Source organism: Microcaecilia unicolor, chromosome 2 (genome assembly GCF_901765095.1).
Source record: "Microcaecilia unicolor chromosome 2, aMicUni1.1, whole genome shotgun sequence".
Classification (NCBI taxonomy): Eukaryota; Metazoa; Chordata; class Amphibia; order Gymnophiona; family Siphonopidae; genus Microcaecilia; species Microcaecilia unicolor.
Window position 1 is genome coordinate 267,093,782 of NC_044032.1, and position 27,288 is coordinate 267,121,069.

General features: G+C 45.9%; 2 protein-coding genes across 9 annotated transcripts in view; one reads left to right on the forward strand and one right to left on the reverse strand.

The window, feature by feature from the left end:
• DNASE1L1 (deoxyribonuclease 1 like 1) overlaps positions 1–27,288 on the reverse strand; it is a 110,722-nt gene that overhangs the window by 66,936 nt on the left and 16,498 nt on the right. For 3 of the 8 annotated variants that reach the window (XM_030194138.1, XM_030194137.1, XM_030194133.1), the window contains exon 1: positions 2,980–3,220. The exons of 3 other annotated variants lie outside the window; for them this stretch is intronic. The gene's annotated coding sequence lies outside the window, so the exon portion shown is untranslated. Of the gene's footprint in view, positions 1–2,979; positions 3,221–10,986; positions 11,070–27,288 lie in introns of those variants that run through there. 2 more of the 8 variants (XM_030194135.1, XM_030194136.1) reach the window with 2 other exon arrangements.
• Positions 3,439–27,288, forward strand: part of LOC115463531 (mitochondrial carnitine/acylcarnitine carrier protein-like) — a 31,885-nt gene continuing 8,035 nt past the window's right edge. The window contains exons 1-4 of the mRNA XM_030194139.1: positions 3,439–3,647; positions 10,075–10,167; positions 16,577–16,704; positions 16,970–17,060. Of these exons, the coding sequence (XP_030049999.1) occupies positions 3,495–3,647; positions 10,075–10,167; positions 16,577–16,704; positions 16,970–17,060 (465 nt within the window). The 5' untranslated portion in view covers positions 3,439–3,494. The remainder of the gene's footprint in view (positions 3,648–10,074; positions 10,168–16,576; positions 16,705–16,969; positions 17,061–27,288) is intronic.

Consider the following 27,288-nt stretch of genomic DNA (forward strand, 5'->3'; position numbering starts at 1 on the left):
ATTTCAGTTTTGTAGTATAGTCTTTTGGTTTGTCTTATGGTATATTTATATTTCCTTCGGAGTTGTTTCCAAGCGTTAAGTGTGGGATCGTCTTTCTTTTTGTTCCATGCACGTTCTAATTTTCTAACTTGTGTTTTGAGTTTTTTCAGGTCTTCGTTGAACCACGGTATTGAGTTCTTTCTGTGTGAGATTCTGGTTTGGATTGGGGCAATGTTGTCTAGTATTGACTTGCATCTATTATCCCATTCTGAGAGGAATTGGATTGTGTCTGCCTTTGTTGTCCATACATCGTGGTAGATCTGTTGCCAGAATTTAATCGGGTCTATTTTGCCTCTCGTGGTGTAAGTTTTTCGTGTTTGTTTGTTAGGTGAGTCTTTCGTTCTCCATTGGAGGGAGATATGTGCTTTATAGTGGTCTGGCCATGGTATGGGTGTCCATTTAGTATCTGTTAATATGAGGTTTGAATCTTGATCAAATTTGTGTGTAATGATGTCTAATGTGTGTCCTTTAATGTGAGTTGGTTGTGTGTTTGGCCTGTGGAGATCCCATAGTTGTAGGAACTCTTTACATTCTTGGGTATTTGTTATGGTGAGATCTTCAAGGTGTAGGTTGATATCTCTTATTATGATGAGGTTTGAGGAAGAGATACAGGTGTTCGAGATAAAGTCCATGAAGTGTGTTTGGCATTCTTTCCAGTTACCTGATGGTCTGTAAAGTATAACTGCGTTAAGGTGTTCTGCAGTTTTGGGTGGTTGATTCTTACCGAAGCAATCTGGCAGTATGGATTAAGCTGTGGTTGTGATAGTGAATTCAGTTTTGTATATTATGGCTATTCCTCCTCCTCTTTTTCCGTTTCTTGTCCAATGGGTAATTTTGTATCCTGGTGGGCATAATTCTAAGATTATAGGGTCTTTAAGGTCATGGATCCAGGTTTCAGTAATGAATAGGAAGTCAAGGTTGTCTGCAGTGATCCAGTCTGTTATGGTCTCTGTTTTGTTTATTACTGATCTGGCGTTTACGTATCCCACTTGGATTGAATGGTAGGGTTCAGTTTGGGACATAAATGTGTTGATTTTTATTAGTTGCCTGTTTTCTTGGTATCTAGTTTTGTTGTTTCCTTTCTTCCCTTTCTGTTGGTTGTTTCCGTATATATTTGTTTTTCCTTTGAGTTGGTTGTTATTCTTTTGATCTGGTGAGTTGTGCGTATATAGTCTGTAGGGTGTGTGTGCTGTGGGTAAATTGGAGTTTAAATTGGGAATAGTCCATGAGTAGTATATTAGGGGGAGGAAGTAGATTATCATGAGCAATTTGTTAGTGTTCATGTTAACTGTTGTTTTGGTATGCGTAATCTGAATTTAAAAGTAGTTAGCAGATTTCAGATTGTGCTTCAATGTGGTAGTATTAGATGTTTAGCAATCATTTATAAGGCAATGCATTTACAGCATTTAGAAACAAGGCAATTAAAGGATAAGGCAAAGGCATTTAAAAGCATTTAGAAACAGGGCATTTAAAAGGTCTTTAAAATGTGTTTAAAAGTAGCAAAACATTTAAAGCATTTATGCTAGCAAGTTTCTACAACAGCTCAATGCTACAATGTTACAGCAATGGATTATCGAGTTTCGTCAACAGATCATTGCTACAGTGTTTCAGCCCTACATAGATCGCTGAGCACCGACCTAAAAATCTTTTTAGGAGGCCACTCTGCGTACAACAAGCAAAGAGTCAGTCTGTGTAGTTCTCCAGTATTAACTGACCTAGCTTTTCCTCTTCCTTACCCCGCATCCATCTCCTTCTGCTCTTCCCTCCCCTCCCCCTTTCCCTGCATGTGCTCTTTTTTCTTTTCCCCACAGTAGCTGGCCCCCTATTCCTGCTCACTCACCCATTATCAGTCAGTATCAAACCATTTCTCCCCCACTCCACTCAACATTAACCAGCATCAGCTCCCAGACTCAGCCCTCAGCTTCATCTCTCTTTTTCCTCTTTTATCAGTCCCCTTCTCTCACCTGCCCCCCCCCCCCCCCCCCCCCCAGCATTTGGCTCAGTCCTTGGTGCAGCAGCAGGTGCCTCTACCTCTCTGTCCTTATTCGGGTGATGCTATCACCACCACTGCAGGCAGGTCCAAAACACAAGAACAGGAGCAGCCTAGTGGTCAGAGCAGTGGGCTGGAAACCAGAGAAACCAGGGTTCAAATCCCCCTAATTCACTCATGATGCTGGGCAAGTCACTTCCCCCTCTATTTCCTCAGGTACAAACTTAAATCAGAATCCCCCAGGGACAGGGAAATGCTTACTAAGTCTTGAACTACTGCTGAAAGAGATGAGGTAAATCCTAGTATAGTAAAGACACCTCCATCAAGGGAGATATTAATAACAAGGAAAAACAGCAAGCAGGTCTCTCAGGAGTGCTGCATTCCCAGTGCCATCTTGAGTCTGACCTTTTGGCTACTTTTTTTTCCCTTAGTATTTCAAATGTGATTCAGTCTGTTTCTGACTGAATGCAGCAAACCTGCTTTAAGGGAGTAACTTTATAAAGTCATTGTTGAGCCTAGGTATACTGACAAGGTATAAAGTAAGCAACATGATAGCCTATTAGGCACATACAGGTGCGTTGCGTGGGAGGAGCAAACACTAACCTCCGCTTGCATGTGAACAATCTAGGTAGGGACATTTACACCTGTTGATTAAGGTAGTATTTTATAAGCACGTAGGCGCCTATGTATCTTTATAAAACTGCACCTAAAGAGGCACCTACTTGCCCTCTAGTAGCCTAATGGTTAGTGCGGCAGCCTAAGAACCAGGTGAACTGCTTTTCATTCCCACTGCAGCTCCTTGTGACTCTGGGCAAGTCACTTAACCCTCCACGGCCCCAGGTACAAAATAAGTACCTGTATATAATAGGTAAACCACTTTTATTGTAACCACAGAAAGGCAGTATATCAAATCCCCTCCCCTTACACCAGGTGTCCTGCTATAGAATTACCTTCAAATGTCCTGTGCCTCTGTGGTGGAACTTCAGCACCAGGATTAGGTGCTTAGAGGTCCTTGAAAGCTCTCAGCTGCCTAACATACATGGGGAGAAAGGCGCCCAATCCAAGTACTTTGAAAGTTTCTCTCAAAGTGATTCACACAGCCTCACCCACAGACAGCCAGAGCCAAGAACGGAAACCAGCAATCCCTAACCTCATTCCCATCCTAAGCCTGTTGTTTTTATAGCCTTTCAGAATGTTGCCTAGACTTCACCACAGTCTAACTCTAGCTGTATATTGGACTTTTGTCCTTAACGTCAACAGGAAAAATCAATGCAAGGAAGTTATTTTCCTAGAGTGCACCCTGGCACCCTCTGCTCTGACCATCGCCTCCTCGCACTGTGCAGGAAAGTTCAAGGCTAACTAGGGCTGTAATGATTAATCGCTGGGCTCTAGTCTGTGAGCCCTTCAGCTTCAAAGGGCAGGCGGAGCCCAGAGATGTCCCAGTACAGGACTCTGGGGCAGTCTCATGATTAGCTTAATCCAGCCCAGGAGTTTCAATCTATTAGAAATGGCGCAGAAGCAAACAGCAGAGAAAATATCCCCATTTAAAAACTTTTTGGCAGGTGGGGTAGGAGGGATTTGCCTAACCGTGGCAGGACAACCTCTGGATACCATCAAAGTGAGTACAGACAATGCTCTGTGTATATATTCGTTTGGCAGAAAAATAAAATACTGACATTGATTTAGAAAGAAATAATGCCTAACTTGTTCTGATTTTAAGAAAGAACTGTTCAATTTCAATATACAAATAGCGGTGGCTGTATGTTCTTTCTCCTTACTGAAGGTACTGCATTTATATTAAAACTGGGGTGGGGGGAGCCTGAGATTATCTAACTTGAGAATTTTTAAGCTCTCTCAGGATCTTGTACCTAATTTTCATAATGCTTTTCATTTGAAAAGGCCACAGATACATAGCAGGAGAACAGTTAACACCTGGGTTTTTTTTCTGCGTGTGAAATTTGAAATATCAAAGAGAAATAACCTGCAGTCTGTGCACATTTTCAGCAGGACTGAGGGTGAGCAGTTTTCAGTCACCTTACCAGGGTAAATGGCTTTGAAATTCGCCTCTCTGCCAGGGCTGGCTCAAAGGATAGTGGTGCCCTGAGCCAACTTGCTTTGGCAGTGCCTGCCCCATTGCATCACTTCCAGCATCCTCCCTACCTCCTCCTGTGGGTTCAGCAGCTCTCTTTCCCCCTCTCCTCATGGGTCCAGTTTTACCTTCATTAAAAGGCCAGTCTGTACTGGCACTCATCATGTTGAAATGTTCCTCACAGGGTCGGATGTACTTATAAGCTAGAGAAGCTACACCTTAGGGCAGCATTTTTTTCAACAGGGGTGCCATGTCACATTCGTGTGCCAGGGCTGGTCTGCAGGTGTGCCATAGGTCTTTGGGGTAATTTTAGTAGCAGGGCTTAATAATGTGTGCAGGATAATAATAATTATCAATAATTTGTGCGGACTCCCTCCTGTCCCCTTCCTAGCCGGTGACCTGGCATCTCCGTTTGTCCTTCTTGATCCCCTTCCCTTCCTCCCTGTATCTTTTAAATTTTCCTCTGTAGTGGTCGGCAGTAGAGGGCAGAAATTCAGACCGCCTGCTAGCACCAATTAACTTGTCACTTCTGCATAGGCAGGAAGCGGCACAGAAGGTTCAGGTTAGGGCAAGCAGGCTGTCTGAATCGCTGCCCTCTGCTCCTGAACTGACTGCTACAGAAAAAAAAATTGAAATGTACGGGGGGGGGGGGGGGGGGGGTCATGAGTGAGAAAGGGAGATAATGGGTCACTGGCTGGGGAGGGGGGCAGGAGAACAAGCCACTTCTAGCTGCACTGATGTTCCTTGACCTCAGAGTGATTTTAGGGAGGGTGACTAACATAAATACTGTCAAAGGGTTGTCATGGGAGGGTGACCACCACAGATGCTGTCAGGGGAGGGGCAGTCAAGAGTGGGGACCTTTGGCCTTTCCACCTAATGATTACTGTCTGCACATTCTAAAAGAATCTTTAAAAGTTTTTTATGGCACATAAGGCAATCCTGCTGGGCAGACTTATACGGTCTGTGCCCTGAAAAGACAGGTACAAATCAAGGTAAGGTATACACATATGAATTTATCTTGTTGGGCAGACTGGATGGACCATGCAGGTCTTTTTCTGCCGTCATCTACTATGTTACAGTACTTAGATAAACTAGCCAGGATCCTTTTCTCATACTTTTTTACGTGCTGACTATGGGAAGAGGAAAAGAATGGGAGATGCTCACTGGTGGGTGGGGGGGAGGAGATGGAGAGTGGGGGAGATGCCTACTATGAAGGGAAGTAGAAGAAAAGGGTGTGTGTGTGTGTGTTGTGCCATGAGATGAAAAAGGTTGAAAATCACTTGCTTAGGGCCTCAAAATGTAGCCTTGACTCAGGCTGCCAGTCCAGTTAATAAATTACATTTAAAAAAAAACATGTAGAAGGACTCAAGACCCCGCTTAGCTGCTTCACCTCCAGAAGGTTATTTCCCTGCCTCTGGGCATCCTACACATAGGCAGAACATTGGATGGTGTCTGCCCACATCCAGCCCCAGGACATCCATGCTACAACCAGGTGCTGTTCAGCTCCTGGGTTTTCGACTCCCCATCTCAATGCTGTCTGACCAGTGCTATGTCCTGTAGATGTTAAGGATGAGACAAAGATTGACCTCAACCAGTGAACTGAAGTGAGGCCGACCCTGCAGTTACAGAGTGAGCTGACTTTTCTGAGCAATACCTCCATTCTACCAGAGGGAAAATTGTTTTGTGGGCTACAAAGGCCTTATCAACCTTGAGCAGCAGTTGCAACTGGAGTCTTATTTGCCACCCTGGGGAGCCATTCCTAGTCCTCCCCTCCTCCCACATGGCAGTTGTGATAATATGAATGCTCTCCTCCAGGCTAGTTTCAGACAAGGGAACACCTTCTTGAACATACAGGAAATGGCAATGTCTTCTCACATCACTGTTCTGCTTGTTATCTCTAGCTTTCCAGACCCATCAGATAACTTTAATGGCATGACAGTGTTCCATGTGTTGCCAAAGTGATACCCAGGCCATCTAGCTTCTGTGACAGGAATGTGCATAAGATATACCAGTTTTAAAAGGGACAGTATGCACTTACTTTCTCTTTTCAAAGTTACCCCATGGAAAGTACCCACATGCCTTTACATCTCCTCTTGGGCACACAGAGATTTGCCACTTTGTTTTACACACTTGCAAATGCGTGCATTTCACGAAGTTACAAAAATAGAATTATTTGAAATGACAAAAAAAAAAAAGAAAAACTAAAAAAGTTGGACAAACTTTACAGCCACTCAATGAATACTTCCCACTAAATAAAAATAATGTTGAAAAGAAGGATCCTCAGACTGCAAGTTGAAGCTATTATCTCAATCACTCTCAAATATATAAGGATAAATTCAATAACCTTGTACCATCATTCCTCAGTGCCCATCGTAGGATCACTTAGATTTCAAAAATCAATTTATATGTGTATCAAAGTCCAGAAGCCTTAACCATAAACTCACAAAATTCACAATCCCATCCTTCTTTTCCAATTTCCCTTAGTGCGTTACTAGTGAAATCCAGTAAAAATAGGCGAGGATAGGAAAAATGAAGAGAATCAGGAGAAAGGGGTAGAAAGACATGGAAGGAAAAGCAAATACACTAGTAAAATAGCCAGGAATGAAAGAAAGAACTGAAACAAACAAAAAAAAGAATAAGTGGGGAAAGCATACAGATCCTAGTTCATAGAATTCTTTCCATTCTCTAGGATGTTCCATATAGGCTGTCACTGGAAAATATATAAACTTATCAATCGAAACATGTTTTTTTAAAACATATATCACACTTTAAAAAAATGTGAAAATGCAGATCTGTATAACAGCGTTGCCCCCTGTTGAGTATATTTATTAAGCCCGAGAGGTGGTCTGGAGGGCGACCCATAACAGATGGACAGGGGCCCTCTTTCCAGCGACGGAGCTAGAGGGGGGAGGTGAGAGAGTTTGGAGGGTGAGGCCAGCCATAGGCAAGTTTAAAAATAAGCCTGGCCAGGTACAGAAGGATTGGAGAGTGAGGCATGTCATTCAGGGGTCAGGGGTGAAGATATTTAAGGGAGTGCCGATGGGGATTTGGGCTCTTCCTGTTCCTCAGAGGCAGCTTTCCCACCTACCCTCCCCATTGTGCAGGTAGTGCCGAGGGTTGAGAGCTTTTGGGTCGAAATGGTTGTCGCAGCAGGTGGGAGCCTGAGCTACAGGATCTCTGGCTCAAGGGGTTGAGCCAGAGGGTAATTGAAGGTCTGGTGACCTGGGTGAATAAACAAGCATTGATGGACATGCCTGCTCCACAGGCCTTTGCTCGGCTGAGGCAGGGCCAGGGACAGTTATGCCACGTTGCTATAGGGGTGAGTGGTTATGGGTGCTTTTGAAGTTGGGTGGTTTTGATGTAGCTTGGGCTAAGGTATACAGTTGTTTTTGTCCTTTGCAAGTTATGTTGTTACAATAAAGAAGCGGCAACCTTTTGTTAACTCCACACTGTTGTACTTGTGCATTATTTGAAAATGGTAAGGGTGGTAAATAGATTGGTGGGGAGGAAGGGTTCAAAACTGAGGGTATTGATGAGATGTAAAGGTTATAGAGTAAGGTAAGGAAAGAGGGATCCCCATCTCTGAAGTTATATGATGCACATGTATAAGCAAAGATGTGCTCAACCCCCCCCCCCCTTATTTTGGAAATGCCTCTGACCAGATTGCACAAATTTATGTGTGCATATGTTAGGTGCTTATACCTTGGGTAACATTATGAAAGATGGTTCTGTCTTATGCACAGAAATGCCTCATAAATTTAGCCCCAATGTACTTAAGGTACAAAAATAAAAGCATAAAATAAGACTTGCAAAATTGTAAAATAATTCTGGTGGGAGCAGTGGGAATGACTGAAGAAAACAGGGAGGGGGGGATCAAGGGTAGAGAGGGGGCAATGGAATTGGGGATGAGGCACTAGAAATAGCAAGGGGGCGGATGGAAGAGGAGGAACAAAACTGGGGTGGGAGAAAAGGCATTGGAACAAGGAAGAAGAGTGACCGAGGAAGGAAGACTGAGTTGGGAAGGAGAGGAAAGAACATGAGAGGAGACAGAGGAAAATGGAAAAGGGTGATAGAACTGAGAAAGGAATGGGGCAAGATGGAAAGGACAAGAAGGGTGGTAATTGCACTAGGTCAGAGGGAAGTGGCATATGAGCTTTGGTGGGGCAGAAAAAAATGGAGGGGGCAAAGGGAATCAGAGAGAGAAAAAAATAATCAGGGAGAAAAAGTATGGAGGAGGATGGTAGTCATAGAAGAAATGGAAAAAATGTGGGAATAGAATGCTGGATGAAGAGGATGAGAAGAAGAAGAGAAAAAGGGGAGAAGGAACAGAAAGGTGATGAAGAGAATCAGGAGAAAGAGGTAGAAAAAAAAACTTAGAAAGAAGGGAAAATAAATACAGTAGTAAAATAGCCACCAATGAAGGAAAGACAGAACTGAAATTAAAAAAAGAATGTAACCTGGGTCTCACCACCAACACTAGCTCAGCTCAGTTCCACACTCCCAACCCGGGTCACAGGAATAACCCACTTCCTTTCTACCACCAACCCAAAGCTGGATAGTATATACAAGTCTTTATTGCATCCAAAGTACTGCGATCATATTGCCAAATGATTCGACAATATATTTGCAGTGTTTTGGAAGCAGTAACACTTATATATACCATCCTGCTTTGGCTTCCTCCTCATCTGTTTCCTCACTCTTTGTTGTTTGGTTTTTGTGCGCATATGTGAGGATTGGAGTTCTTTTTTTTTTTTTTTGCTTTTTAGATATGAAAGAAAATGACATATTTTGAGTAGATTATAATTTTTTATGAGGACAGTTGCCCAGGAGAGCAAACTTTGTCTAACCTGTCCTAGATCTGTACACCCCAAATCCGGCAACCATACCTTATACACTTAGACTCAATACGTACTCATGCACTTGGGTCGCAAAAATCCAAGGGAACGGTACAGTATAGGGGGTGAAGTGCTTCAGTGTGCGAAGGAACAGCAGGACTTGGGGGTGATTGCGTCTGATGACCTTAAAGCTTTCAAACAGGTAGAAAAAGCGACGGCCAAAGCCAGAAGGATGCTTGGGTGCATAAAGAGAGGCATGACCAGCAGGAAAAAGGAGGCGATAGTGCCGTTGTATGTCTCTGGTGAGGCCCCATTTGGAGTACTGTGTGCAGTTCTGGAGACCGCACCTACGTAAAGATATAAACAGGATGGAGTCGGTCCAGAGGGTGGCTATGAAATTAGTAAGCGGTCTTGAATGCAAAAATTATAGGGACAGGCTTATGAACCTCAACATGTATAAGCTGGATGAGAGGAGGGAGAGAGGAGACATGATAGAAACGTTTAAATATCTCAAGGGCATTTATGTACAGGAAGTGAGTCTTTTTCAAATGAAGGAGAGCTCTGGAATGAGGGGGCATATGACAAAGTTAAGAGGGAATAGGCTTAGGAGTAACCTAAGGAAGTATTATTTCACAGAAAGGGTGGTGGAGGCATGGAATGGCCTCCAGGTGGAGGTGGTGGAGTCGAGGACTGTTTCAGAATTTAAAAAGGCATGGGATAAGCATGTGGGATCGCTTAGGCACAGGTACAATTGGGGGTTACATAGGATGGGCAGACTGGATGGGTCATATGCATGGCCTTTATCTGCCATCATGTTTCTATCTGTGACCCTCTGGGTGGCTCGGGGGGGGGGGGGGGGGGGGGGGAGAGAGGAGAGAGAACAGGGAGATGTTTTACCTTCTTGTGTCTCAGTTCTAATCATAGGTCCTGTTACTGTGTGTGTTCTGCCATTGATGCTGCCAGACTTTACACCCAAAAGGCAGCTATTCTGTAATCTGTTGTTCTGTTCATCAGTTTGGATGAGAGGTGCAGTATAAATCCACACGATCACCATCGTTGAGAGTTACTATTGTGCTATCTTCCCCACTGACTGTCTCGGTTCCCTCTTCCCTCCCTATCAGGTGAACATGCAAACCCAGAAGAAACCGCATCCTGGACAGACTCTCCTCTACAAGAGCACCTTGGACTGTTTCCTGAAGATCACTGCTAGTCAGGTGCAGCACCCTCGTGTGTCATCCATGTGCAATACATAAAGGATGCAAAGTGCCCTGGACGAGGGGCTGGGTATGAGGAGCTTTCCAGCTTACTCATGAGTGAGAATATTCTGGGTGCTCTCCTTTGTTCCTCACACTCCCTATTTTTGTGATGAGAGGCGGTATAGCAAACCTAATAAACCACGAGCCATAAACTGTAAGTTAGGAATGTCGATCAGGGTTTTGACGAGGGATCCTAAAGAGAGACCTTTATCCCGTGCCCTCATTGTGTGCCAGAATAGGATGACACAATGCAGTCAGGGGGTACAGCGATGAACAGGATCTCCTACTAGCAAACCTCAGTTAGGGAAGCTGATCCTTTACCTCCTGCCACACAGTACATCAGGGGTGAAATGCCTCAGAAATGGTTATTTATCTCATTGTATGTTCAATAACCTACTGCCACTCCCAGCATTTTTTTTTTTTTTTTGGGGGGGCAGGATTTTAACCCAACTAAGCTCCCTTGCTGGTCGTTATCTGTCCCACTCTATTGGCAGTATGCCTGGGTAAGGGCCTGAGGGCCTTCTCCTCAGAAAAGCACTGGCAAATCAATAACTATCTCTCCTTCCCCCTCCCCCCCCAGGCCTGCATGCACTGACTGTGTTTCCCACCCTCACCTGCAACACTAACAAACAGGAGATTGGAGCACAGAGATTCCCTCCCCCACTTTCACCTTCCAAGTGCACAGCACTACAGCCTGAGGCAGAAGACTAGCCCTCCCAGCTCCTTTTATTGTATTCCCTCTAAGAAATTAGAAGTCCATGTTCATGTCTGACTTACGTGAAGTCACATCCAATCATCTTGGGAAGCTCTCTCCATGTCTCTTCAATGTCGTACAAGATCTACGCATAAGCTCTGGAACAAGTCCTAGCAAGTATCTTATCTACTTACACACCCACACATGCTTCTTTCTCTGGGTTAAGCCACAGTTATAACCAGGCAATTTGGCACTTATGATCCAGTGTGAAAAGTTACATCCTTTCCCAGTACACAGCACCTTTCACTGACACTCTCCCTCTCACACGCCACAAATTCACTCATGCTTTCTGTCCCCTCTTTCCAGGCTTAATCTTAATGTTCTCCTCTCTTCTCCCAGCTTCACTGAGCTCCCCTTTCCTTCCCCCCATCCCAAGCACTCTCCCCCAGCCTTTAACTGGTCTCACCAACAGCAATATTCTTCTCTCACCCCCCCTCCCCAGTCAGACTAAATCTCTTTCTTCCCCCTTCTCAGCCCTCCTTAGTCACACTCTCTCCCCACTTTCCGATTTGACCCAACTCAAAACTCTTCTCCTTTCACCAGGGTAGACCCCAAGGTATCTGACACCCTAGGTGAACCTTCAGCCATTTCTACCCCTCCTCCCTCCACTCATGTCCAGCACCTTCCCTTCCTTTCCCTACCCCTTACTCGTGTCCAGCATCTCTCTCCTTCCCTACTCCACTCCCCCCATAGTATCCAGCGTCTCTCCTTCCTTTCCACCCCACTTCAGTGTTCAGCATCCCTCCTCCTTGCCCTGAGGTGTTCAGAGGTTTCCTTACTCTTCTTTGCCCCTCCAGGCAGCAGAGAGGGCGAGATTCAGCGAGCCCAGATGCTCAAGAACCCAGGCCCACCCTGACGACACAATGCCATATCAATGTTCCCCCCCCCCCCAAATGTACCACCTTAGGCAGATGCCAGCCAGCCCTGCCTTGTATCCCTCCCATGTTTGAAGCTGTGAGCCTTCTACCGAGTTTGTGTGGGCTCCTGCTCTGTCTCTCCCTCCGTCTTCTTCCACAGTATGGCTGTATTTTCTTTCAGTCCCTGGTAAGTGGGATCCATCATGCTATTGCTCAACACCAGAGATGCCAAGTTATCCAATTCCAGGCTGGAGACTTTTTGGCCAGTCCTGGTTTACATCCCAAAGCAGTGTGAGATTTGTAGTGCTTGATCCTGCCCATTGAAATCAGTGCTGCAAGTCCCATAATGTACCAGGATGGTCAGAAATCCAGGACTGCCTCAAAACCTCCAGCCTGGAACTGGGTAAATTGGCATCTCTACCACAATCTGGAGCATAACAGCTGTCGACCTATTCTGTCCCTGTAGGGATTTTAGGACAGTCCTGGATTTCTGACAGCCCTCATCCTGATGCGCTGAGACCCACAGCATTGATTTTCAATTGGTAGAATTGGGGATTACAAATACCACACTGCATTGGAATCTATGTTAAAACCCAGGATTGGCCTAAGATGCCCCTGCTAGAAGTTGCAAGTTGGCAGCTATGAAGCATTCAAGCCAACTCCACAAGTTTTGAGGGGCCCTTTTACAAAGGCATACTGAAAAATGGCCTGTAGTAGTATAGATGTGTGTTTTGGGCATGCGCAGAATCATTTTTCAGCACACCTGTAAAAAATGCCTAAATGTTTGATAATACACTCAAGCTCAAATACTATTGTCAATTTGAAACTCAAAAACATAGCTTCACACTCGCTGTGTATTTCAATGGATACAGGACTCTAGTCCAGGTACTGTCAATTATTATTCTGTTTATAATTGCAGTACATCCATTTTAGGTCAGAGATCTTACCACCAGCCATTGACCTAGCGGTAAGGTCTCACACGGTAACCGAGCAGTAATGGTCTAGCACATAAAATGCTGATTACTGCCCGTGCAGCAGAAAATAAAAATATTTGCCGGCTCGCCTAGTGGACGCCCATGAAAAATGAAATTACTGCAAGGGCCACGTGGTAGCCAGGCGGTAACTCAAAATTAACACATGTTGGATGCACATAGGCACCTATGTGGCTTAGTAAAAGGGCCCCTGAATTTGTTCATGGTGCCAGCAGACACTGCAGAGTGTTTGTGTACAGCACAACGCATGTCTAGTAGTGAAGGAGGTTGAAGAAAACAGGAGACGAGGTATTCCTATCTAGTCTATTATATGGGCTGAAGCCAGTAGGCGGAGCTTGCCAGCAGTAGGTGGAGCTTTAGTACACTCGAAACAATAGCAAATTATTATTAAATTCAAATGCGTGGTCCCATCTGTAAAAAGTCTAAATCTGTTCCAGTTGGATAGGCAGTGCCTTCAAAGGTGGAGGAAACAAAATTACATATACACATTTTTTAAAATTTGACAGCTTTTTATTTGAAAGCTTCCCATATTTAGATATATCATGAAATAAAAATTTAATATCATTAAAACAGCTTAAAATTATTATACCTGGTAGAAACAACAGTTATAGCCTCTGTATTTTGTGCTAATTTTTCTACACTGTTCTATACAATACAGATGGCGAACTTTCAGTAAGGATATCCTGTTTCTTGATGGGTTCGTCTTAACTGTTGTTGTAATCTGCCAAGCGAAGCCTAGTGTTAAAGATGGAATACACTGAATTTAAATGGAAGTAAAATAAAACTCTCCTTTCATTGGGGCACATGGAATCACATCTGCATCCGTTTTTTAGACGTTTACATTTTAGATACATAAACGGATTATTCTGTTTTTAGGCATGTTTCAGGGACAAGTGATTTTCTAAGTCAAAATAAATATTTTGTTTCATGCAGATCTCTTTTGTTTAAACATAACTAAATGGGCTATAAGTCCCTAATGCAGTCCATTTGTTTTCTTATATTTTGTTCTTGTGATGACTTATACTGTGCCAAAACTGAAAACTCTTATCTCTTCTATCTGGTCGATAAGGAGCTCATTGTGAACACTATCCACCCTGAAAGGTTGTTTTGTGGCTGTACATGAGGAATTGTGATATTGAATAAACAAGTGTATATTTGTGTCCGTAGTCATGTATCCAAAGGTTATATAATCCTTTCAAGGTAGCCAATTAATTGTTTAACTTATTAGTGAAACATAACCACAGAGGCATAGTATAGTCACATTTTCAATGTGGTAATACTAGGGCCCATCTAAGGAACAGGTTATTTGAGTTAGTCTGCACTGGACCAAACTTGCTTTCCTTGTGCCATCACTATCCAGCTGGATAGGCAGTATCTTAAAAGGTGGAGGATAAAGGATTTTTAAAAATACATTTATATCCCACATTATCCCAGGCAAACTTGGGTTCAATGTGGCTTGCATTTTAAAATACAATGAGACAGAATAATAGAATTCAGTTATATCATGGGAACAATTACATGGATATGTCTGAAACATTTAACAAAGATGAGATTAGCTGGGCATTTAAAAGTCTGTCCTTTAATGATGCCGCATGTTCAGAAATCATAGCCATAAGTAAAGGCAGTTATTCAAATATTATCACATACATACACCAGAACAGGCATCCATTGCAACTTCTACAGAGTACATCCAAAATTTAATTTTTATTTTATCATTTCCATCTTCCAAAATTCCAGACAGCAGACATACAGATCAACAGGACCCAAAGCAGTCCAAAAAATAACCCCCCCCCCCCCCCCCAACAAACAACACAGTTTATACCTAATTGTTCAATCACCCTTTGGGCTTAAAAAGCAAAATTAGGTGCATATAAGGACTGGATAAACGAATTAAAACAAAGTTTACGGCAAATGTCCTTAATATATAATACTTGGTATCAATAATGAAACAGTGATGGAATATTCACATTGTAAGCAGACAACAGATTTATTTTCCATTGAACTTAATTAGCTTTGTATGAACTTAGCGGCTAATAATGTGTTGAACTGGACAATGTTGGCTCATTTAGACTGCCTCTGGACAGAAGTTCTGTATGAAGGAAGCCCCTACCTCATTATTCAATACATAGCTGTGAAATAGTAGTAATAAAAAAAAAAAGCAAGTGCATTTTTATACTACAACACTGCATTCCACAAAACATAAAGGAGCAAGTTCCCACATGCCATCTTTTTCTTTTGATGTAGGCACAGGAAAAAAATATGTTAAATGCTCCCAGTTTCAGCGTAATTAATGTATGTTTTTTAATTGTACTTATAAATAGTAAGTCTGATTGTTAAGCACCTGATTTTCATAACAAGATGTCTGTTTTGGTGGCCCTTTACTAGATTAAAACAGCTCTTCATGAATACAGGGAGTTCCTATAGCCAGCCCCTCCAAATGACATGATTTAAAATGTAGAACAAATTAGTACCTAAACAATACTTCTTCTGTGTACATCCGTATGCTGCACAAGCCAGCATGTTTGAAAATATAAGTGAGAATAAATAAAAATGCTACCACTAAAGAACAATGAAGATGCAGCAGCTCATAGGTTTACTTACTTTGTTTTGAATGTACTAGATGATGGCTGTGCAGGGAAGGGAAAACACCAACCTAATTGGCTTCAATTTTTTTACATCATCCATCTCCTGTTTTCTTCAACCTCCTTGCTAGTAGTGTTATAGAAATACATAGTAACAGTAGCAGCAGGAACCTTTCTAACAGCTACCCCTGCTGGCCTGGAGGAGGTATAAGAGCTAGCATTGAGTTGGCAGGGCTATGACCACTGCCAGTCCCACCACATATAACTCCGTGTGGGGCCTTCAAGCAGTAGCCTGTATTGACCACATAGGTTTGCAATAGCTCTAGATTAAGCTGCTTTGTATCTCCCTCCTCATGTCATGCAATCTCCTCGGGTAGATAATTCTCTATATACTGACAAGAATAAACCCTCACTTGCAAGCCAGGGTATGGGTACGACCTCAGTCTCTCACATTTACCACTAGAGCTCATCTTAATAATTGCACTGTGCCAAACAGTGCCTACTACTACTACTACTACTTAACATCCTTCTAGAGTTCAGAGTGTGTAATATTTATGGGCAACATATCAAGATGTGCTTGGAAATTCTTTTCAGTCAAGCAGGTGGCACCCCATATAACAAGCCCCTTTTCTTTTATGTTCTTCAATTACATCTCTTGTTACTTGAGGACCTTCCCTCTCTCTCCATGTCAGCTGTGGGAGTTTTTTTGTTTTATCTTTTTTTTTTTTTAATTCTTCATTGATTTCGGTCGCCCCTACCTCACCACTCACAACTGCCATATCTTCAGGGCTTTACTGTGACTGTTCTGTCACATCCTCCTCTCAATCCTGTTGAAGTGAGGTAGGGAGCTCTTTACAGGGAATATACCACAGCAATAAAAAAAAATGTAACAGCTATTTTGCTGGCACTAATGGAAGGGGTAAGGCTTTAGCTTAGCCTTGCTCAGTAGCTCAGGTACAGTAGGCCAATAGGTGACTGCAGGTCACCAGAGAGAGACTGAGCCCATCCTGGTTTTACCCTCTTTCCTTCACTGTAGACATTCATAGGAAAAGAAAAAAAAAAAACTAGCTCCAGCATGCAGAGAAAGTGGGAGACAGGGTGGCATCACTAAAGTGGAAATTAGGGACCTTAAATGTATGAGTATCTGCCGACTCCTTGCTCGTTTGCTCTTTCCTCTGACAGGGCCTCCGGGGACTGTACAAGGGCATGGGAGCACCACTGGCCGGAATCACTCCCACAATGGCCCTGACTTTCTTTGGCTACGGCTTGGGGAAAAGACTTCAGCAGAAGAGTCCCAATGACGGTCTCACGTAAGTTTAGGAGCTTGGGAGTTGGGATAGTTGCCAAGTGAGCCACCTCCAAGAAGCAGAGTGTGGACAAGCCCGAATGTTTGAACTTATACCCAAATATATTGTGGAGTTTGTAGGCCTCTGTTTCTACTAAGCATAATCAGCACTGCTGGAGGCAGGTTGCATTGGCACAGGACTAAAATACCCCTCAAAGATTTGGCCAACGTGGCAGCTAAGTGGCGAGTGATGTAGTAGCTGACACCGTATTTACAATGTCTCTGTCCAGGCTCCCTCAGGTGTTTGCTGCTGGTATGATGGCCGGAGTGTTCAGCACCACAATCCTGGCTCCCTTGGAGAGGGTGAAGTGTCTGCTACAGGTGGGATACACCTCTGTTACATTAACCATAAGGCAGGCCCAGGTAGTACCATAAACAGGCAAACACACACACACTTTCTCGACCCTATCTGAGGGGTGATCTCTGTACACACTCAGTGTAAGCATACTGTGGCTACAGATATAGATTTTATTAGTATTAGCATTAGTACTCCCCCTCCCCATTGGTACAGATATCAAATTATCATAAAACCTCCCACCACCAATTCCCCCCCCCCCCCCCCCCAACTTAGCTGTTCTGGTTTAATCTATCAACCTATCTCCGGGTTAATACACCTGTGATTGCAATAGAGGTCAGTTTGCAGAGCTGCCAAGTTGCCCAATCCAAGAAAGGAGATTTTTAAATCCATCCTGTATTTCTGACAACCCTTTCTTGATGCGTAATAGAAGCAATATGATGTCAATAAATGTAATCAAGTTTACTCATAATTTACTATCCCGCCCATCAGACAAGTCATCTGGGCAGCCTATAGTCTAAAATGGGAAGAGGAAAGAAAGAAGATGACATACATTACTGGGAAGGAAAAGAAGAGAGAATGACAATATTTTTTTTAACTTTAATTTTTATTAATTTTATAACCAAATAACTACAATAGTAATGATAGGAAAGGGGGGGGGGGCAAGTACAATAGGGATACACTGTAATTTCATCAAGGGCCTTGCACCCAGCACCTGCAATAGTAGAAAGCTAATAGCAATAACCTAGTGGAAGGCATCCATAAAGAGGAAAGTCTTCAGGTCGGTTTTAAAGCAATCCAAGGATGTCTGCAACCTTATGCTCTGGCGTCTTATTCCAAAGTTCTGTGCCTTGAATGGTAAAGATAGAATGTCAGATACTATTAAACTATTTGTCTATAGGTAGGCACAATTAGGCTGTTCTGGAGCATCAAGGAGCATGACAGAAAGCTGGGTTCTCCTGAGAAGGACATGTGGACAAAATGTTTGTCCCTGTGGGCTCTATCCTCGTCCCTCCAAAATTGTGGCATTGGTTGAACCACTGATGGAGATGCCCAAGCCCTGCTAGCTGAAGAAGTCCACTGCATGAGACTTCTACCGTGCTGTTTGAGCAGTGCAGAAGTTGGCAGCGTGCTTCAGCCGCCGATGCCTTCCCTCCTGCATAGGCTCAGTTCAGGCACTTAAAAATGGAAAATAAGATGATACCTTTTTATTGGACTACCTTAATACCTTTTTGAATTAGCTTTCAGAGGCCAAAACCTCCTACCTCAGGTCAGGTCTGTATACTGCTGTTATGGTATCCTCTCTTGACCTGAGGAAGGAAGTATTGGTCTCTGAAGGCTAGTCAAAAATGTATTAACAGTAGTCCAATATAAAGGTGTCACCTTATGTTACGTCTGTGCGTTCCTTGCCCTCTAGTGGCCAGAATGGGTGGCTGCTATGGACCATCACCCGTTCCAGATTTTAGCTCAGTCTGGTCCAGATCTTCCAGGCTGCCAGGTTTGCTTGTGTTGTTTGAGCCTGCACAGCACCCGTAGATGCCTGGTGATTGCAGCAGCTGAGTCTCAATTGCTTCTGGGCTTATTAGCCATCTTGGAACATTTCTGCTTGTCTTTGCATCGTCTAAGGCCCTGGTATGTTGGGGTGCTGGTGCACTTCTGCTGAGTCCAGTTCTAGTTTGGTTTCCTGCCTTGATTCTTGTCTGTTCTTGCTAGTCTGTGGATAGTTAGATTAGATTGTTGTTTGCTTGCTTGTCTCTGGGTTATAGTTTTGTGTGTAGTCCTTGTCTGTTTGTATCTTAGTGGCTGCTCTGCAGCTTTTAGTTTTGTGTCTTGTTAGTCAGTGTTTTGCTCCCTGTTTTAGTGGCTGTTTACAGCTTTCAGTCTGTCCTTTATTTTACTCTTTCCTTGCCCTGCTGTCCCTGTATGTTCCTTTCCCCTCTGACCCTCAGTCCCTGTTCAGTCTAGTTGGGATCCTGTTCCTGCCCTGTCCTACAAGTCCTGCCGGCCACCTGAAGCCAAGGGCTCAACCCTTGGTGAAAAGTGGCCAGGTGCAGGTGAAGCCTAACTGTTCATTAAGCTCTGCCTTGTCTCTGGTGTGGGGGTGGTTTTGCCTGCCACTGCTGCTCCTCGGCAGTGGCCCAAGGGCTCACAAACCAGTTTCCAGCTTTGAAAACGTGACACCTTATTTGCTATTTTGTGCTTTATTTATATTTATTAACACAGTTACCACATTATTTTCTTTACTTTTGTTGTCTGGCTGTTTACTTTTTATAATAATGCTGGTCCCAGTTTCTTGTTTCTGCTTTCCTTCATCTTCTCTTAACTCTCTTGCTAGGGTTTCCTATCCATTTCTCATTTTTCTTTCTGTTTTCTTCAATTTATTTCTCCCATTTTCTGTCAAGATTTAATTCATTCTTAGTACCCAGTCTTTAATTTCCCTCTTTTTACTTCATCTACCTATGGCTTTTCATCTTTCCCTCGCCCTTGTTCTCATCTTTCACTAACTCTATCCTCTCCCCTCTGTCTTTCCCTACCCTTCCATCCAGCATCTTCCCTCTTTCTCCCCATCCATCATCTCCTCTCTTCCTCTCCTTACTCTACCATCCAACATCTACCCTCTCTCTCGATCCTTCCATCCAGTGTCTCCATCGCGCTCCCCTTCCTTCCATCCAGTATCTCTCTCTACCCTTTTCCATTCAGCGTGTCCCCTCTTTCTCTGCATCCTTCCATCCATCTCTCCTCTTTCTCGCCCTACCTTTGCATCCAGCATCTCCCCCTCTTTCTCTCCCCATCCTATCCAGCATCGTCCCTCTTTCTCTCCCCATCCTCCCATCCAGCAGCTCCCCTCTTTGTCCCCACCCTTCTCACATCTTCCCTCTTTTTCTTCTCTCCTTCCATCCGTCATCTCTCTTCTTTTCTCTCCATCCTTCCAGTCAGGGTCTCCCCCTTTCTCCACATCTTTCTACCCAGCATCTTCTCTCTCTCTCTCCAGGTCTTTTCCATCCGTGTCCCCTCTTTCTTGCCTCATCTTTCCACTCACCTCAATCTCTCTCTAACCCTCCCCACTCTTTTTTCCTCCCTTCTCTCCATTCAGCATCTCCTGCCTCTCCTTCTCTTCCCTTCCTCTTTATACACAATTTTCTGTTTCCTGGCCTCTGCTGCTTCTCTCGATGAGCAGCAGCAGCAGCTGTGGAAAACCAACAAATAGCAAATGCAGAGCCACAGCCTTCAGGCATGCTCTTTCAGCTCTGCCAGTCCTCTGCCCCGGAACAGGAAGTTGACATCACCAGGGGCAGGGGCCGGCAGAGCTGACAGCGGATGCCTGAAGGCTGTGGCTCTGCGTTTGCTGTTTTGCTGCTGCTCATCAGCAGAAACAGCAGCGCTGGTGGCAGTGTCTCAGCACTGATCGGGAGAATTGCTGCTTTGGTGGGAGTGCGAGAGATGACTGGTCAAAGTGGGAGGCTCCAGCTCAATGTGGGAGACTTGGCAGGTCTGATATTCTGTACAACTGTTTATAAATAAAAAATAGAAAACAAGAACAACAATGAGTAACTATAACTGTCACGTTTGTGGCCGTGACCACCCTCATACTTACCCTGTTTCTGGGAGTCAGTGGCTGTGCTGGCTTCTGCTTGTCTCTGTGTCTGTCTCTGTCTTAGTTTCTCTCTGGCTCTGTGTGCTGATTGCCCTACTGAACCTCACCTGTGTGGGCTATGCCTCTTCCAAGATGGCTGCCGCCTCTTCCTCCTTGCCAGTTTCCAAGATGGCTCCCGCTGTTCCTTCCTATGGAATGACTGCTTTGTGTGTCAAGCCTCTGTTTGGTTGCAAGGTGATTGCTGCAGCTGTGGCTCTGGTCTTGATGGGCTTTATTAGTCACCTGAAGACTACAGTCCTGGCCTTTGCATTGCCATTCCCTCCGCAGTGCTTTAGGTCCCGAGGTTAGTGTGCTGTTAGCACTGTTTGCTTTCCTTGTTTTGTGCTCTGTGGGTTTTCAGCCCTTCTGTGTTTATTGTTCTGTGGGCTTCCTACCCTTCTGTGTTATTTGCTTTGTGGGTTTCCAGCCCTTCTGTGTTTATTGCTCTGTGGGCTTCCTACCCTTCTGTGTTTATTGCTCTGTGGGTTTCCAGCCCTTCTGTGTTTATCGCTTGTGGGTTTCCAGCCCTTCTGTGTTTATTGCTCTGTAGGTTCCCTGCCCTTCTGTGTTTATTGCGCTGTGGGTGTTCAGCCCTTCTGTGGTTATCGCTCTGTGGGTTTCCAGCCCTTCTGTATTTATTGCGCTGTGGGTTTTCAGCCCTTCTGTGTTTATCGCTTGTGGGTTTCCAGCCCTTCTGTGTTTATTGCTCTGTAGGTTCCCTGCCCTTCTGTGTTTATTGCGCTGTGGGTGTTCAGCCCTTCTGTGGTTATCGCTCTGTGGGTTTCCAGCCCTTCTGTATTTATTGCGCTGTGGGTTTTCTGCCCTTCTGTGTTTATCGCTTTGTGGGTTTCCAGCCCTTCTGTGTTTATTGCGCTGTGGGTTTCCAGCCCTTCTGTGTTTATTGCGCTGTGGGTTTCCAGCCCTTCTGTATTTATTGCGCTGTGGGTGTTCAGCCCTTCTGTGGTTATCGCTTTGTGGGTTTCCAGCCCTTCTGTATTTATTGCGTTGTGGGTTTTCTGCCCTTCTGTGTTTATCGCTTGTGGGTTTCCAGCCCTTCTGTGTTTATTGCTCTGTAGGTTCCCTGCCCTTCTGTGTTCTTGCTCTGTGGGTTTCCAGCCCTTCTGTGACCATTGCTTTGAACCTACCTATTGCCAGAACCCGGACATTCCCTGCCTGTCTGCCTTGCCATCGCCTAGGGGCCAGGGGGCACTCCTGGACCTTCTTTCCTGCGGTTCCTGTAAGTCCTACCGGCTGCCAGAACCCGAGGGCTCAACCTGAGGGGGAAGGCAGTCAAGTGTAGGTGAAGCCTAGGTCCGGTCCTGGTTCCAGTCCAGTGTGTTCCGGTCCGGTGTGTGTTCCAGTCTGGTGTGCTCCAGTCCAGTGTTCCAGTCCTGTGTCCTCCAGTCCGGGGGATTCCAGTCCAGGTGTTCCGGTTCGCTGGGCAGTGCCTGCAGACCCTGCCGTTGTGCTTACCCAGTGTTGGTTGGTGGGTTTTGCCTGCTGCTGTCGCTCCTCGTCAGCAGCCCAAGGGCTCACGTTTGCTCCAGAGCCCGGTCCCGCGGGCTCAGAACCTGACAGAACGTGACAGAATGCAAAGGCCATGAGCCCGGCAAGAACCCCCACCCAGCTGACCCAGTTGGGGTCCAGCTCCATCGTTGTTCTTGATCCTTCTATGACTCTTCGTCAGTATCGTGGGAAACTTTTGTCTCATCCTGTTTTGAAGAAGACCCCTGAAGCGGCAGCTGAGAGAAAACGTGTCCGGTGGCTTGGAATCGCTGAAAACCCAGTTTCAGATATGGACCCTTTTATCACGCTCGCTGAATATCGCCGCAGCCTGGTCTTGAATCCAGCTTTGTGGGATACTCCTGAAGCTGTCGCAGAGAGGAGACGTCTTGGGAATTCCATGCTCTGGGCCCAGCAGGGGTCCAGTCCCATTCAAGCAGCGCGCCCAGACAAGCCTCTGAATCCAGTCCGAGCAGCACGTCCAGCCAAGCTTCAGAGTCCAGTCCGAGGGACGCTTCTGACCGAGCCTCCGATGCCAGTTCAGGTGACGCTTCCATTCGAGTCTCCGAGTCCAGTCCGTGGGGTGCTTCTGACGGAGCCTCAGATTCCTATGCAAGTGGCGCTTCGGGTCGAGCCTCCAGTCCTCGTTCAAATGGCACGCCCTTTGAAGTCTCCGAGTCCAGTTCGAGGGAAGCCTTCGATGGAGCTTCAGATTCCTGTGCAAGTGGCGCTTCGGGTCAAGTCTCCGGTTCTTGTTCAAGTGACCCGTCCAGTCAAGCCACTGAGTCCAGTTCGAGGGGGGCTTCTAACCAAGCCTCCGATGCCAGTCCACAGGGTGGTTCAGGTGGCACCTCCGCTTCCAGTCTGGAGGGTACCTCCAATCAAGCTCCGAAGGCCAGTTCGAGTGGCGCTTCCGCTCGAGCCTCCGATCCCTGTCCAAAGGGTGTGTTCTGCCAAGCCTCAGTTAAAGTCCAGTTCGCGGGGCGCTCCTAGCCAAGCTCCTGAGTCCAGTTTGAGGGGCCCTGCCAGTCAAGCTTCTGATTCCAGTCCGGGTCCCAGTCCCGGTTCAACTCCTGTTCAAAGCTCCAGTTCCAGCCAAGATGCTGAGTCTGTTCCAAGTTCCAGTTCCAGCCAAGATGCTGACCCTGCTCCTAGCTCCAGTTCCAGCCAAGATGCTGAGTCCGTTCCAAGTTCCACTTCCAGCCAAGATACTGACCCTGCTCCGAGCTCCAGTTCCAGCCAAGATGCTGAGTCCGTTCCAAGTTCCACTTCCAGCCAAGATGCTGACCCTGCTCCGAGCTCCAGTTCCAGCCAAGATGCTGAGTCCGTTCCAAGTTCCAGTTCCAGCCAAGATGCTGAGCCTGCTCCGAGCTCCAGTTCCAGCCAAGATGCTAAGCCTGCTCCAAGTTCCAGTTCCAGCCAAGATGCTGACCCTGCTCCAAGCTCCAGTTCCAGCCAAGATGCTGAGTCCGTTCCAAGTTCCACTTCCAGCCAAGATGCTGACCCTGCTCCGAGCTCCAGTTCCAGCCAAGATGCTGAGTCTGTTCCAAGTTCCAGTTCCAGCCAAGATGCTGACCCTGCTCCTAGCTCCAGTTCCAGCCAAGATGCTGAGTCTGTTCCAAGTTCCAGTTCCAGCCAAGATGCTGAGCCTGCTCCAAGTTCCAGTTCCAGCCAAGATGCTGACCCTGCTCCAAGCTCCAGTTCCAGCCAAGATGCTGAGTCCGTTCCAAGTTCCACTTCCAGCCAAGATGCTGACCCTGCTCCGAGCTCCAGTTCCAGCCAAGATGCTGAGTCTGTTCCAAGTTCCAGTTCCAGCCAAGATGCTGACCCTGCTCCTAGCTCCAGTTCCAGCCAAGATGCTGAGTCTGTTCCAAGTTCCAGTTCCAGCCAAGATGCTGAGCCTGCTCTGAGTTCCAGTTCCAGTCAAGCTTCTGACGCCCACCCGGGTCCCAGTCCCGGTTTGCTTCCTAAGTTCAGTCTGGGGTCCCTCGGAGAAGGGTGCCTTTTGAATGAGGTTCCTCTTGATGCTTCCAAGTTCCTGAGTTGGCCCAGCGGGGATTGGAAGGAGCCTCCTGTTGACAAGTTCCGCTCCTGTCTGCCAGTTTTGAACTTCTTTGTGACTTCCAGTCCAGTGATCTATGTCGGGCTTTTGAGACCCATCAGGAGGTTTCACCATAGTTACCCCTGGACACCTGAACTCCTCAGGGGGACCGAGAGGGGGGTCTTGAGGAGGGGGTACTGTCACGTTTGTGGCCGTGACCACCCTCATACTTACCCTGTTTCTGGGAGTCAGTGGCTGTGCTGGCTTCTGCTTGTCTCTGTGTCTGTCTCTGTCTTAGTTTCTCTCTGGCTCTGTGTGCTGATTGCCCTACTGAACCTCACCTGTGTGGGCTATGCCTCTTCCAAGATGGCTGCCGCCTCTTCCTCCTTGCCAGTTTCCAAGATGGCTCCCGCTGTTCCTTCCTATGGAATGACTGCTTTGTGTGTCAAGCCTCTGTTTGGTTGCAAGGTGATTGCTGCAGCTGTGGCTCTGGTCTTGATGGGCTTTATTAGTCACCTGAAGACTACAGTCCTGGCCTTTGCATTGCCATTCCCTCCGCAGTGCTTTAGGTCCCGAGGTTAGTGTGCTGTTAGCACTGTTTGCTTTCCTTGTTTTGTGCTCTGTGGGTTTTCAGCCCTTCTGTGTTTATTGTTCTGTGGGCTTCCTACCCTTCTGTGTTATTTGCTTTGTGGGTTTCCAGCCCTTCTGTGTTTATTGCTCTGTGGGCTTCCTACCCTTCTGTGTTTATTGCTCTGTGGGTTTCCAGCCCTTCTGTGTTTATCGCTTGTGGGTTTCCAGCCCTTCTGTGTTTATTGCTCTGTAGGTTCCCTGCCCTTCTGTGTTTATTGCGCTGTGGGTGTTCAGCCCTTCTGTGGTTATCGCTCTGTGGGTTTCCAGCCCTTCTGTATTTATTGCGCTGTGGGTTTTCAGCCCTTCTGTGTTTATCGCTTGTGGGTTTCCAGCCCTTCTGTGTTTATTGCTCTGTAGGTTCCCTGCCCTTCTGTGTTTATTGCGCTGTGGGTGTTCAGCCCTTCTGTGGTTATCGCTCTGTGGGTTTCCAGCCCTTCTGTATTTATTGCGCTGTGGGTTTTCTGCCCTTCTGTGTTTATCGCTTTGTGGGTTTCCAGCCCTTCTGTGTTTATTGCGCTGTGGGTTTCCAGCCCTTCTGTGTTTATTGCGCTGTGGGTTTCCAGCCCTTCTGTATTTATTGCGCTGTGGGTGTTCAGCCCTTCTGTGGTTATCGCTTTGTGGGTTTCCAGCCCTTCTGTATTTATTGCGTTGTGGGTTTTCTGCCCTTCTGTGTTTATCGCTTGTGGGTTTCCAGCCCTTCTGTGTTTATTGCTCTGTAGGTTCCCTGCCCTTCTGTGTTCTTGCTCTGTGGGTTTCCAGCCCTTCTGTGACCATTGCTTTGAACCTACCTATTGCCAGAACCCGGACATTCCCTGCCTGTCTGCCTTGCCATCGCCTAGGGGCCAGGGGGCACTCCTGGACCTTCTTTCCTGCGGTTCCTGTAAGTCCTACCGGCTGCCAGAACCCGAGGGCTCAACCTGAGGGGGAAGGCAGTCAAGTGTAGGTGAAGCCTAGGTCCGGTCCTGGTTCCAGTCCAGTGTGTTCCGGTCCGGTGTGTGTTCCAGTCTGGTGTGCTCCAGTCCAGTGTTCCAGTCCTGTGTCCTCCAGTCCGGGGGATTCCAGTCCAGGTGTTCCGGTTCGCTGGGCAGTGCCTGCAGTCCCTGCCGTTGTGCTTACCCAGTGTTGGTTGGTGGGTTTTGCCTGCTGCTGTCGCTCCTCGTCAGCAGCCCAAGGGCTCACGTTTGCTCCAGAGCCCGGTCCCGCGGGCTCAGAACCTGACAGAACGTGACAATAACCCCCATCCCACCACCCTCTACACCCTTCCAACCCCAACAATAGCTGAATTCTACTACCTCAAGGAACCCTAACCGACCCTGTTAAATGTCCAGGGGTATAAAATACAACCCGCTCTGTAAGCGCTGTTATGATTTTTAAATCTGTGGATGAATAATAAGTCATCAACAATCTCAGGATTCAGTCTAGCTCTCCTGTCTTCCCATAACAGAAAATGTCCTCTCAGAAGATGTGTTGGAGCTCCTGTGCAAGTTTTGCCAGCTTGTGCACTTTTGCTTCTTTTTCCCCCCAAAAATCAAAACATTGCCATCTGCAAAAGAAAATGACAAAGGGACGAAATTTGTCCCCATTCCCACCCCATCCCCATGGGCTCTGTCCTCGTCCCTGTGTCACTACCTAGTATGGATTTTAAAGACTAGGAACAATAATTTATAGGTTATGTGGTGGGACAGAGGAAGTCAGCCCTTCAAAAGAGGAGTGACATGGTCATAGTTTTTGGCTTTATTAATTGTCTTTATAGCTGTGTTTTGAACAAGTTGCACTAGATGTAGGTCTTTCACTCTTCTTGCCGCCAACGACTTTTTGAAAACAAAAAAGAAGATAGACTCAGGGAAGGGCACAGGAGAAGGGTTGGAAAGGAGCAATGCCAGCCCAGGAGGAAGGAGAGATGCAGATAGGCCAACTGGCTGGTGAAGGTGGCAAGATGCTGCTCCATGAACAGTGCCGGCTGAGGCCCCCACTTCAATTGGCCTAACAGAAGGGCCGCCACTGCAGGAGTGGCCTAAAAGTCCTCCTCCTAGAACTGGACAACTTGGTAGTTCTGTATATGTAGTAGTCCTAGGACTAGCCACACTTCAGTTCTAGTGTTTGCCTCACATTTCCTATGCTAGCTTTTCAAAATAGTTTTTAACAATTCAAGGAGTGGGGTAAAAAAAACTATTTTATTTATTCATAAAACTTATACACCACTGAAACCTAAGCAGTTCACAACGTACATAATCATAAAATCAAAAACAAAACATACCACATAATCAACATAATCCCCCTTAACAATCACACCTATGTACTACTAGTCCCTATCTGCATCACATGGAGAAAGTCTGTACAAAAAATGGGTTTTCAGAAGCTTGTTAAATTATCCTGCATGCTCACAAACACAGGAGAAGATCCGCCAGAAAAGCGGAGAACTCAAATACCCCACGGTAAAGACAAT